This window comes from Lichenostomus cassidix, chromosome Z (assembly GCF_008360975.1).
Source record: "Lichenostomus cassidix isolate B80296 chromosome Z, HeHo_3.0, whole genome shotgun sequence".
In the NCBI taxonomy this organism is placed as follows: Eukaryota; Metazoa; Chordata; class Aves; order Passeriformes; family Meliphagidae; genus Lichenostomus; species Lichenostomus cassidix.
In genome coordinates this window covers 5,696,181-5,710,019 of record NC_139511.1, presented here as the reverse complement: position 1 = coordinate 5,710,019, position 13,839 = coordinate 5,696,181, and the positions used below count along the sequence as shown (strand labels likewise).

At 45.3% G+C, this 13,839-nt stretch overlaps 1 protein-coding gene across 1 annotated transcript in view; it reads right to left on the bottom strand.

Annotated features, from left to right (window-relative positions):
* Positions 1-2,526: 2,526 nt before the first annotated feature.
* LOC146424299 (E3 ubiquitin-protein ligase Topors-like) overlaps positions 2,527-13,839 on the bottom strand; it is a 48,044-nt gene continuing 36,731 nt past the window's right edge. Inside the window, exons 5-7 of the mRNA XM_085042829.1 lie at positions 7,925-8,019; positions 3,818-3,905; positions 2,527-3,422 (exon numbers count right to left, since the gene is read on the bottom strand). Coding sequence (XP_084898955.1) covers positions 2,527-3,354 — 828 coding nt within the window. The 5' untranslated portion in view covers positions 3,355-3,422; positions 3,818-3,905; positions 7,925-8,019. The remainder of the gene's footprint in view (positions 3,423-3,817; positions 3,906-7,924; positions 8,020-13,839) is intronic.

Below are 13,839 nucleotides of genomic sequence, written 5' to 3'. Positions count from 1 at the left end.
AGACAAGAAAATCTGGTAAATGCTTTATTCCTTAACAGGAGGACAGAGAATGGAAACCAAAGTAATAAAACCCGAAACAGATGTTCAACGTATCTAGAAGGGAAAATGGGAATTTATATAGAAATGCAGTTTTATTACAATTGCTCTGTTATTGCTACCATTCAAGTGTGCTAATGCAAGATGTATTTATTAAAGAAAGACCCAATTAAGAAAATTGTTTAAGTAACTCTCAGTAGTGCAAGCAAGACACCCATGAATGATGCTAAAGCTTTACAGTACCAAAAAAGGAGTATGAAATTCTACGTGTGAACTTGTGGTAAAAAGAGCAGAAATGAAACAAAAAGTTACGACTGAAATTCTGAGTATTTTTTAATGTAAAGCTGGAGACCCGTGAACACTTCTGTGACTTCTTAATTTTGTCCAAGAGAATGATTTCACTGACTGTGGGTGCAGCCCTCCACTGCTGAAGTATTGGGTATTTTGCCTCTGATTTGAGCAGTCTGAGGCTGGCACGTACAAGTTGCAGCTGATGAAAGCTGGGAGCAGGATAGAGGTGCAGTGATTCAGGGAAAACAGGCTGAGAGAAACAATTTTTCTTTGATCAGTTCACCTACAGGCAAACAAAGACTCATGACTGTGAGAGATGAAATAACATTTTGCTTCACCCCAAAAAATTATGGAGTAAAAGAATGGAAGTTGTTGGTTGTGTTTCCCATTTGTTGTTGTCTATGGTTTGGATGTTTTGTTTAATCTGTTGTTGAGAACTGGGAGATGGGCAGGGTTGAAGACATGGCAAAAAAAAGGAAGAAGGCTGAGAGGGGAGGGGACAGAAGAATAGGCAGTTGGGAGAGAGTGGAAATTCCTGAGTACCCATCCCATGTGAAAGAGGACAGGGACCCTTCAGGCAGAAAAAGGGTACAAAAGGTTCCCATTTTGACAAAGGTTGTGTATGTTTGCCTCTCAGGGAAGAGATACACACCTGACTCAGCTGACTCTTTACAAATAAACAGTTTTCTTTTGCTTCGAAGACTTTGTCCCCACTTAGTTGTATCCAAAAAAGTGAGATATTTCCAACACGACCTTTTTTTTCCAGAATTATTGCTATTTTATTGAATAAAATCTACATTTCAAGTATTTGTCACAGAGACTTCTAATTTAAGTGAGAAAAATATGAAAGACCTCTTGCTGGAGTATTAACAATATGTTCATCTCTTGATAGAAGGAATTTGGTCTTCACATTTACAGCATGTCTACATAAAGAATGAATGGAAAATATTTAAAATGAGAAAAATCTAAATTTTAAAATACAGCTAAATGTCTTGATCATTATCACAGAAGGAGTTTAGTCTTCACATTTACAGGATGTCTACACAAAGAATTAATGGAAAATATTTAAAAGGAGAAAAATCTAGATTTTAAAATACAGTTAAAAGTTTTGATCATTATCACAGAATATCATCAAACACAGCTGCGATAAATACATGCCATGATGTTGGCTTTTCACAAATATCACAATGGATACTATGTGTATTGTTGTAATTCTTTTCTTATAGAGGTAGCATGTTTGTGAAAAACTGCTGTGTAATGATGACTAAGGTCTTTCTTTCTACTACTAGCTGAGTTTAATAGTAGTAAAATAGCTGTTATAGTTTTATTAGAATGCTTAAACTATCTGCTTGAACTGGATAACATCCCACGAATGGACCCTGCCTCTGACACTCCAACTATCAGCACCTGCTGTCTGCAGGAACCACAATCTGGGAATGATAACAGAATCGATTAAAGAAGACTGTGCGTGCTCTGGGGAGGCAGATCAGTTCCCAGAACATGCAAAATACTTTGGAGAAAAATATGAATAACTGTTTATGAATATGCATTAGGCTGAAGAGTATGTAAAGGGTGTCTCTGTCCATACCAGGTGTGCTTTTTTGGCTGAAAATCAAAGCACCCAGTGCTGACCTTTTGCTTTTATCTGTCCCCTTTTGTCTTGTATTAAACCTTTTAAATCCTAACAGGAGACTGAACCTCGTTTTTCACACAGCTGAAGTTGAACAGCAGTACAATGGAAAATTCTGTTTGTCTGGAATTCATTGATTTGCTAAAATCGCAGAGACACACTGGAAGTAAGACTTGAGGTGGCAATAGCTGAAACAGTACAATCTCTCGATTGTGAGAAACTGTGAGAAATACACTCTGACAGACGGACTGGGGCTTCAAGCTATGGCAGACAGCGTGGAAGTTACAGCAGACACAGGGGGAAGGAAGGTGTGCACAGCACCAGGAGAAGGAGGAGGAGGAGGCCTTCTGGTGACAGCGATGGCAATGCCACATGCAGGGCTTGCAGCGAGAGACTCAAGGGTTTTTTTCAAGGTTTTCACATGGTTTTTTAAGTTGTATTTTTTTTTGTTTGTTTGTTTGGCTGGGGTTTTCTTGGTTTTGTTTGGGTTTTTTTTTAACATTTCTTTACTGTTAAGCCCACCCCAGCTGCTGTCCCGGCCCCGCTTCTCCTGCTGCTGCTGCAGCACCCTAGTTCTGCCGGCGGCACGCCTTCTTGAAGGCAGCCGAGCCTCCCCGCGGCCCGCCGGCCCTGCGCCGCCCCGGCTGGCCCGAGGGCCCGGCGGCACAGCCGCTGCCCTGCCCGGGCCCCGCCGCCTCAGCTCCCGCGGGCTCGGCCGGCGCCGGCCCCGGCTCCTCCAGCGCGCCGCTGGTGCTAGGAGAGACGGCGGCGGCGGCGGGGCTGGGCGCGGGGATGCCCTGGTGGCCCTCAGCAGTGCGGGGAGCCGGCTCGATGCAGCGCAGGGCCAGCTCGCCGCACTGGTCAGCGGCCACCTTGGTGAGCTGCCGCACGAAGGCGGCCGTCTGCTCCTGCAGGAAGGGCTGCAGCTCCCGCACCAAGGCCGCCTCGTTCAGCCCGTAGCGGCACAGGCTGGCCACGATCCTGTCCTGCGCGATGGCCACGTCCCACCAGCAGGCCCCGCACAGCACCTCGCTCAGCCACAGCTCCAGCGGGCGCAGGATCTCGGCGCAGTTGCGGAAGAAGAGCGCCCACATCTCGGCGGGGAAGCCCGCCACTCGGCGCTGGGGCTGCGGCCCCACGGCGCTCGGCAGCTCCCTCAGCCCGGCGCTGCGGGGCATGAAGGGCTGCGGCACAACCATCTCCACGAAGGCCTGGTCGGGCGGAGCCGGGTAGATGATGGTGTGCACGACCTGCCTGCACAGCGGGCACGACGCGTTCTTCCTGGCCCAGCGCAGGATGCAGCCCCGGCAGAACTTGTGCAGGCAGGAGCCCACGTAGGCGATGTCGCCCGAGGCTTCGCGGCAGATGGGGCAGCTCCACTCTGGCCCCGTGGCCATGCTGCTGGTGTCGGCGGGCTGGGGACAGCTGAGCAACGGGAGCCGCTCGGCCTCGCTGGTGTGGCAGGCTGCGGGGAGGGAAAGCCCATGGTCACTGGCTGCCCCAGGAGGAGGACACCCTCCCAGCTCCCTGATGGCCAGGCCCCTGGAAGAAGGACACCCTCCCGGCTCCCTGAGCCCTGTCACCCCGCCAGAGACCACCCGGGGGGCACAGTTCACCTTCACTCGGCTGTCCCAAGCAGCCAGGGTGGCGAAACAGGAGTGATGGCACTGGGAGATGCCAATGGCAACCAGCCAGCACAGGGAGAAGCCTCACCTGTCTGTTTCACTCAATTTTAATTCCAAATAACCAGCGTGAGGGTGGGGGAAGAGTGTGACATTTTAGCAGGGGTAAGCATGCATGTTTAGTAGGGTGAGAGGTTGAGATCAGTGTTTCTTGATTTGGCAGTGTAGTGAAGCATACTGAAAAGCTCTTGCAGGTGACTGGAGCTAATGGCAAGTCCACTCTTCAAAACAGCAATAATTTAAACGTTTTGGGCTAAACCACAGGCCTGCAATGTGAAACAATGGTATGTTACGGTGTTCTCTTTCATGGAGGAGTGCTTTTGAGATGAGCATCAGGGACAGGGAAAGTTCTGTGCATTAATGGTTGGCAAAAGTTGCTAGTCTTAATGGGAGTTACATAGCATATATCTAGATATTGGACGAGAGTTGTACTTGGGAAAATAATTGCCAGAAATAGCTAATTTTTCACTAACTTTGCTTCTTAAGCAGAAGTACTCATCAAAGGAGGTTCTTTCCTACTTACTCTTGTGACCAAGCTGATAGTTTTATGATTTCTAGTACAATTATTAGCCCTAATAACACACAATATGATACAGAATTTAAGGGTATGTTTGAGGCACAGTAAGAGCCCTGCTGGGATCAGGGAAGACATTTTACCAGCATTAAATCATCTGTCAAACTGCCAAATCAGAGCCTGTCCAAAGCTTTGTTTGGGCAGCTATTGGGATAATGGCTGCAAGTTCTTCACACCCCTTTCTTAACGACCGTACTTGTCCCCTATTGTCCTGCCTTCCCTACTCCACATAGTCCTAGCCACGCCCCCAGTTTTCCCTATTGGTTCCTGTACCCTAACCCCACGTGGTCCTGGCCACTCCCTCGGGTTTCCCCTATTGGTTCCTGTACTCCTAACTCCGCCCCTGTACCTCCCCTGTACCCAGAGGTCACTGGGCCTGTGTGCTGTCCCTGCTCCTCTCTGTTTCCCTATAAAACCCCTTACCCTCTCCCATCTTGCTGTCTATGCTCCACGTGTGTTTATGCTCCACATGTGGCTGAGCATGTGAGGCCTTCGCCCTCGAGGCACCTCTGCCTCGGGGAGGTCGTTGGCCTCTGCTGCACCATGCGAATAAACATCTTCCATGGACACAACGCACAGACCCTCCTCGCCTCCTTTATCACCGCCGGTTGTGGAAGCAGACGAACCAGAGCTAGCCTTATGCCTCCCCGGCCGGTGATAGCGCAGTGTCCAGCCCTGGGACAGAGGGTTTGGAGCACTGAGGCGCTGAACTGGGCTGGGTAGAGAAGCTCTAGGGTAAAGTCTGCTGCAACATCCTCTAAACCGCAACAAATGGCGCCCAAGTGGGGCAGAAGCCACCCTGGAAAGCGTCCCCCTGCAGCCGCAACTGCGGCAGGGGAGTAGTCGCATTTGGGAAGCCATTTCCCCGACGAGAAGCTTGCACTAGGCGAGAAGACCGAAGGGGCGGCCGGTAGCCTCTGGAAAAAAGTCACGCTTTTCAAGGAGGTCGGCTGAACGGCGGTAAACCATCCCGAGTGCTTTTTATTTTGATTCTCTGTGCTTAGTAAGCCCTCTGGAAAACCCCTTGGGAGGGGAGCCAGTGAAGGCCTGGTCGGCTTAGTACGGGGATCCCTTTTTTCTTTTTAGTTTGTTCTTTTTGCCTCGGTGTGGGTGGAGGGTTAGAGGTGGTGCCTTGTCGAGGTGAAGGGAGTCGCGCTCCATGCAAAATCTCGACAAGAAAAAACCCACTTCTAACAAGGGGAGACCTAAGTTTTGTGCCCCCATTTTGAGAGAAGTTTTTCTTATAAAATTAGACATATTTTATAAGGAATGGGGAATCAGCTGTTGTGTAGGAAGTTTTTGCACGCGAGAGATAAAGTAAACTAATCTGTGTTTTGTTTTATTTAGTTATCTGGCAGTGAAAAACCCTTGTTCTCTCCCTAATAAGCACCTTCCCCTGCATGTATCCCCCAACATGGTGCTGGCCATGTGTTAGTAGCACCCCCTCCTCCACCAGCTCGTGCTCCCCCTCTGTCCCTCAGGAGAGAGCTGATCGTACGCTTTTCAGCCTCTCCTGTCCCTTTCCCGGGTTAGAACTAGCCATTCTAACTCGAGATCCCTGCTAACCTCCTTTCCTGTGCCCCAAACCTCAGCCGAGCTGACTCCACATGTTTTCCAATATGGCGCCGGCCACATGATCAGGCACGCCATGTTGTCGTCTTCCCCTTGAAATTTTCCCGGGCTTGCCGAAGCCCCGCCCCCTGCATCCCTCGTGTTCCGTTGTAGCCCCTCCCCCCGCGTCAGTGGGCGCTCCCTTCAGTTACAGATCCTTCCCCATCTGAGTGTTTCCCTTCGGTGCGGGCCCCTCCTCCCATCCTCTCAGGTGTTCCCTCTCAGCCAGAAGCAGCTATGGCCTGGCTGGGAGCGGAGCAGCACCTCCAGATGCCCGCGGCAAGCTCGAAAGAGCCGGTGGAGCTGCACCTCTAGCTCCCCGCGGCAGACACTGCCCCCGGAGCCCGGTGGAGCTGCACCAGAGCAGTCCCTGAAGCTGTGCTGCCGTCCAGCCATGCTGGGGCCTAGTGAAACTGTTCCAAACCCGGCAGAGCCACAGCAGGGAAGAGCTGTGTGTCACCCAGTGGAGCTGCGCTGCATCCAAAGATTTCTCCCTCTCCTAAGCTGAGAAAGACTTCGGTGACAACCCCGTTGCTGCTGCAAACCCTGCCTTCATCTTAGCAGCCCCAGCAAAAGAAAAACAGACTACAAACATGACTGCAGTCCGAAAATTCAACCTGTACTAAACTCCAACATCAAAATCAACCAACCGCATCATCGTTTTCCCCATACTCACAGCAAAACTAATTTTGTTATTGCTTTACATTATGTTATTTTACCATTTTCCTGTTGTTTAAAAATTTGCTATGAATGTTTTTAGGAAAAGCCTTTCCCTCTTTAATTTAGTAAAATTGGGGAAATATTGTGATAATGGCTGCAAGTTCCCCACACCCCTTTCTTAACGACCGTACTTGTCACCTATTGTCCTGCCTTCCCTACTCCACATAGTCCTAGCCACGCCCCCAGTTTTCCCTATTGGTTCCTGTACCCTAACCCCACGTGGCCCTGGCCACTCCCTCGGGTTTCCCCTATTGGTTCCTGTACCCTAACTCCGCCCCTGTACCTCCCCTGTACCCAGAGGTCACTGGGCCTGTGTGCTGTCCCTGCCCCTCTCTGTTTCCCTATAAAACCCCTTACCCTCCGCCATCTTGCTGTCTATGCTCCACGTGTGTTTATGCTCCACATGTGGCTGTGCATGTGAGGCCTTCGCCCTCGAGGCATCTCTGCCTCGGGGAGGTCGTTGGCCTCTGCTGCACCATGCGAATAAACATCTTCCATGGACACAACGCACAGACCCTCCTCGCCTCCTTTATCACTGCCGGTTGTGGAAGCAGACGGACCAGAGCTAGCCTTATGGCTCCCCGGCCGGTGAGAGCGCAGTGTCCAGCCCTGGGACAGAGGGTTTGGAGCACTGAGGCGCTGAACTGGGCTGGGTAGAGAAGCTCTAGGGTAAAGTCTGCTGCAACATCCTCTAAACCGCAACAGGCAGCAATTTTCTCTTGGGAAATGACCCTAAGTATTCTGTGCCTGGAAATCTTAAATATATGTCACTCTGCCCTGAAAGCTCCTGTTTTGACTTCTTGAAGTAATCTAGATTACATAGGGTAGACCCAAACCTTCTGTGAGCAAGCCCTGAGAAAATACGAACTTAGCTTCAGTCCTGGTGCTGTATCTCTAAACCTCAGAGACATGTTTGCACATTACTTATGTAAACCCCTATAAAGCACAGGATTTAAGTATATTCCGCTTAAGCAAGGCAGTAAACAAACTACAGCAGTGGTGCTCTTGAACTTGTATTTATCTCTGCTCAACTAGAGTCGAGCATTTAATGTTGAGTTAGCATTTTGAATTTAATGTACAATGCCTTTGTGGTTGGCTTTCAGCAGTGGGAAAACCATTTCCCAGAGAGAGATGATGATGTTCTGCTCCTACAGCCAATGGCCTAGTGGAAACTAGCAGAAATATTGTCACACCCCTGACAGATCTCAGACAGTTATCTGAGATCACTGTTAACATAACACTGTTATCATAACAAATAATAAATGTCAAAGGTGTGTCTTTCACTAAGGGATGTGTCTTTCACTAAGGGCTGTTATCTATTACAAGAGTAACTCTCTGTGTTCTATTTAAAAGAAAAACAAGCATTGGTATAAAACTTACGTAAAAGTAGAAGTACAAGTTCAGTTCACCTCTTGGCACACTTGATTTATGCTGCGTGGGTGTGTTGGTGTGATGACCCCAGAGGAAGGAAGCACCTGAGAAAGGAGAAAAAACTGCACATTATCAACTGTGAACATAGAATGAACTAAGCATAACCCCCTTTCCCTGTCCCCCTGTGGCTGCTGAGGGTGATGAATGTAGAGAAATTGGGAACAAAATGCCCAAGCCTGGGAAGAAGGCAGGAAGTGGTGGGAGAGTCTTTTAAGATTTGGTTCTACTTCTCATTATCCTGCTCTGATGTGGTTGGTTATAAATTCCCCAAGCTGAATCTGTTTTGCCCATGAGGTGATTGGTGAGTGATCTCTCCTTGCCCTCATCTTGACCCACAAGCCTCTTGTGGTATTTTCTCTCCCCAGTGCAGCTGAGGAGGGAACTTGATAGGGTAGTGGCTCTGGTGGGCACCTCTGATCCAGCCAGGGCCAACCCGCCACAGATTTTCACCAGTGAGCAGTATTTTGTCATTCCACATGAAGTCACTGCATCTTGCACACAGCTGTAAGCACACCCACCACAACTGAAATGTTATTTTTGCACCAGTCCATAGCCTTCCTCTTCCTGTGTGTCGTGACCATTTCTGGAAGACACTGAATTGTAAGTGGTTTCTTAATGCCCTAAGGCAGCAAAGGCATTTAGGGAAACTGAAAAGATTGGAAATACTCTCAACTCAGAAACTTTCACATGTGTTTAGTTATTCATTGAGCTGTCCTGCAGAACCAGCAGAAGCCCACAGAAATATGACAGACTAGCTCCCTGACAAAAAAGATAGTGACAGGGACCAGCTTCCTTAATTCCTGTGATCCTGACACAAATTCACAGGGGCACACCAGAGTTCTCATAGCACCAGTGCCAAGACCTGCTGTTCTGCAGAAAATAAGGTAATTAAGAAATCTCTGTTGGAGACAGACTGTGAGTAAAATACCTCTTATTTAACATTTTCAACATGTTTTCCCTTGAGGGCTTTTTGATACATTCTAATGTAGGACTGTCAATAAAAACTTAGTGATGTCTTTGTTAGGGGATCCAAGAGAATAAATTCTAACCTGCAAATCAATCCTATATACTGAAGTCCCTATGAAAGCCAGTAGAGAAATGCTTAACACAATAATTGATTTGTCACTAGATAGACTTTTGAAGGGATGTGTTAATATACTGACCAAGACATCCCTGAAAATTCCCTGCACTGCAAGAGAGGTGATAAAGGTAAAACGAACAGACAAAGCACAGTCGATGTGAAATAGGATTTCAAAATAAGAATCTGTTGAAATCTGCTGAAGTACAAATGTGTACAGGAAAGACACATGTTAGCAAAGACTGAAGGAGAAAAGAGTCTAAATACTGCAAAATTTATTCTGCTACCCACAAACTCAGATTAAGGGAAATTCAACAATTTCCCATGGAACTAAGAAGTGACAGGAGATACCACTCTTCATGAGAATACATATGTGATCCTTAAAGTTTTTAATTTAAAAAAGCAATAGCAACTATTTCTAGAATAAAAATGCCATTAAGTCTTCAAAAACAAAATCACTACACCTTTTCTTCTAATACCCCAAATACAAAGAAAGTCAAAGCTCAAGCTCATTTAAAACAGACCGGGTCTGAGTTTTTTTCTTCTGTCAAACACAATGTCCTTGCAGGACAGGAAAGATTCAGTTTCCAGTCCTTTCCCTCCCAAAATCAGACAACTCAGCAGAATTTGGAGATGGGAGACTGGCATTGTGCTTGTTTGTGGCCAGGAGGAGGCATGGGGGTTGGGCCAGCAGTCTCCACCCAGGGAAATTCTGAGGCCCTTCCAAATAAAATCTCATTGAAACCATGGTCTTATTGTAAAAGGAGTTAAATGGGAAAAAAAAAAAAAGGAAAAAAAAAGAGAAAATAAACAAAACAAACAAAAAATACCATTTTTCATCAAAACTGTTTCTGAAGACTTCCAGTTAGTTTTAACCTCAAGTCAGCTTTAATAACAGGCTGCTGAATTGGACTGCCCTGCAGGACTTCAGGCTGCAGTGCTGCAGCAGAAAGAAAAGCAGAACTGCAAAAGATATAATTCAAAAAGAACCCCCCAAACTCTCTCTCTCAGCATTTTTATAACTTCTCTGCAGCAGAAGTCAGCTATCAGGAGATCCCCTTCAATATTTTTACAATGTATTTGTCACTCAGCTCACTGGACACCTCTGCTGTGAAGGCTTGTCCTGCTGTGTATGGTCCTTGAAGCAAAAGTGTGTGATATTATGGGGACTAGAAGTTGAGCTTAATTTAACTTGTATGGGCTGTTCACTTAAGAATTGGACTCGATGCTCCTTGTGGGTCTCTTCCAACTCAGAACATTCTGTGATTCTTTAGTGATAGATTTGTAAGAGGTAAGTAGCAAGAAAAGGGATCAGTATAACTTATCTGTCTTTGGGGTTGGTCCTTTTTTGACCAGGTTAGGGAGCTCCGGAGGTGCCATTCAGCCTCAAGGGTTTTTTTGTTCTGTGCTACATTTCAAACAAGCAATAATTATGCTGTCCTATTAGCATATAACTGCGGGTCCTGTTGTGTGCAGTGATAGCTTTCAGAACTAAGTTTTCCTTAGTGAAATGCCTAATCACTTGCTCAACTGCTGGCAAAACCAAAAGAGAAACATTTGCTGAAAATGTATTCTTAAAATGCGTAAATGAGAAGCCTGAGGCTTCTCTGCCTAAAGCTGTCCTCTTGCTGGTGTTAAACCTGAGTCCTCAGTGTGACCACTCAGTGAAGCCCAAGGCTAAATCCTACCCACCAATCCAAAACCAGAGCACAGAAATATCTTCTCTGGCTTGAATGTGAAGTGCAATAGACTACATTATGTCTAGGTCACTCAATTCCAGCCAGCATAGATTCAAACTTTCTGAAAATATTTTTTCCACATCTCTCCATTCTCCTCTTTTATCTGCACAACATTTGCACAGCTGATCTGCTAAAACAGGGTTAACAATACATTTTCACTTTTTTTTCTTTTTAAATAAAGTTCATTTTTACACCTGATGATTTCTCTGACCTAGCTCAGCATGGGGTCACAAATGTGTATGGAAGCAAAATGTAAACTGTAGGAATGATTTTCCAAGTCAAACAGGGAACAGAACCTCCTACCTACTGTGTAGTCCAGGCACCAGACAGGTGTCCTGTCTGTGCACTTTCCCTCCACTGTTTGTGACTCTCCACCAGGAATATGAGCAGGACAACACTAACCCCTCTACCTCACTCCTGTTTAAAATCTCCACTTGGAGTTTTAATATCCATGTTGGCACTTATTTGAAAATGGGTTATAAAGGCCTTGTAAGTGAAAGTAAGAATTACTATGTATGAATGAATTCTGGGTTTAAGTTACCCCTTTTGCCTTTCTTGTACCCATCCAAGCCTGACTGGGTAACTTGCTGACCACATAAATACAAACTTCATGTTGAGCCTCCTCAGGTAGCAGTTAAATAAAGAGCAGGTGATGGAAGAGTAATAAATTAACTGCATCTAGAAATCATCCTTCTCCACTCACTTTTTTAATTATTGCTTCCTTGTACTTCAATGGTAGCAACAGAGCTGATCAATGACCTCGAGATTGCTGTAACTGCTCATGGGTCTCTATAAAAGCCACTGCAGAAGGGGTGGCCTCACCTTCACCTCAGTCAGTCATCTTTGAGAAGTAAATAAAACCACCAAACAAAAGCCTTTTCAGAAGCCGCGCACATGTCCTGCTCTCTATGCCAGCCTGAAATAGTGATTATGCCACTTCTTTTCTGCTTTGAAAAGTTTGTGCCACACCCACAAATGCTGGCACAGAGTTTACAGCTTACATACAAACAGTTTGCAGGTACCCTTGGCAGTGCTGGGCATTGTATGGACCACGGGAGGTGGTGATGCAGAGTGTACACACACCTGCAGTTACTTATAGGGCTGTGCAAAACACTGCAAAAATTATTAAAAACCCTGCACATTTCAAAGACTTGAGTGGATTACAGCAAGAATATGTCACCTCTCAAAGACATCACTACTACACTATTCCAGTTCCAATTGTAAGCTGCCTTTGCAAGCCTTCCACACAGACCACCTCTTCCTGGACATCATATTGCCTTTCTCCCCCTTTTTCTGCTGCAACTGCATTGCAGATGCCTCCTCAAAGATCAGTCATGGTACAACTAATTACATCTTGAAATCAGTTGTGCTCATTTTCAAATTTTGCTAATTTAATAACCTTGTTGTAGGCATAGAAACCACACTGGGAAATACATTAGAAAGCCTGTTAGATAAGTTCACCTAAGGTGTAGCTGAAAGACTTAATGGTACACATCAAAGGCTCAGAGAGAATCTTCCAGCTGAAGCTCAGAACTATATATGAAATAGTCTTTCTGCAGCTGAAGAAAATCAGTGGCTAATTGCAAGTTTCTGTTGGCATTTCAAAATGAAAATACCAGGAATCACCAAGAGGAGGGATAGTAAAGAGTTTTGTTTGCACAGGACCAGTGAGAGTCCATGGAAATGACAGGGACTCTGTCCTTCACACCAGAGTCTGTCTCTGCCCAGCAGTCACCCAGAGCCACACGACTGAATCACATCTCTTGTTTTCCTTTGTTACTGCTAGAGTGGATTGAGGTATTCCTTTGATTTCTTCCATCAAACAAACAAACAAGAAAAACCCTAACCAGAAGAAAGAAAAAACAAAACAGTCACTGCTTTGAGACTGAGGACTAGATGCTTAAAAACTGCTAGTCCTTTCTTTGATACTTAGCTTTTGATGAAGTCTGATGCTATGTTTGTACTGTATTCAGGGGATTATTTAATAGTGATATAAACCTCAGACATGGCATTCGAATACATTTGAAATTTATAGGTCCATTTTAAAATGAATACATGACCATTGAGAACGCTAAGTACGGTTATAAGCAACAGCTTTAATACTTATTCTATTTGCAAAATCAGGACAACTTCAGGCTGAATTTTTCTCTCATTAGTATGCTGGCTGTTGGAATGTAAAATAAGTCAGTCTTTATGATAAGTTTCAGTGTTTCCACAGTGTTAAAGGATTACAAACTTGTATTTCTCAGGTTATCAAAAACCTGAAAATGTAAAACTGTGAAACTTAAATCTGTTTTTTTTTTAATCATGAATTGCAGACATCTGAATTTAAAGCATTTTTATATCTATGATGCAAATAAATCAGATCTAGGAGAAACAATGGACATAACTGAGGGACTGAGGGTGAAGTAATTGTGTTTCACACCGAAGTTTACATCTTTTGTTAACAGTAAAGGTATCAGGAAGGGAAAATACTGTTGAATTTGGGGGGACGATTTGTTGGATTTTTTTCCTAAAAAGATGAAATATTTTTCCTTTTTTTTTTTCTTTTTCACTGCATACTAGCTCTGAAACAATATTAATGCACTGAAGATTCCTTTGAAGTGTTCCCCTTTAGGTACCATTAGATGGTACCATGTCACAGCTTCCTTTCACTGAATGAAACAGTGATTTAAAGAGATTCTATTATTGTAATATAATTTTGTTCCGTTACATTAGTCTGTGGTGCATACATTTGTACTTGTGTTTTAAGAACTCAGTGATGCAGTAAGAAATGAGGCTGAAACAAAGGACAGGCTGGATCACTGGAACAGGGAGTCTAAGCCTTCATTTTGACTCAAGAATGCAGCATTCTAACAGTTAAGGCAAACTGAGGACTCCAAACAGACACCATTAATATGCAAGTTGAGAACTCTTTTGGTGGAAATCTTAAGAAAATCAAACTAGCGATAGTGAACCTAAAAAATACATGCAGGGGAGGCACACCTAACCTAACTTCAATGATATTTTCATTACAGTCATGTTCAACATGACATAGATAATTTTCC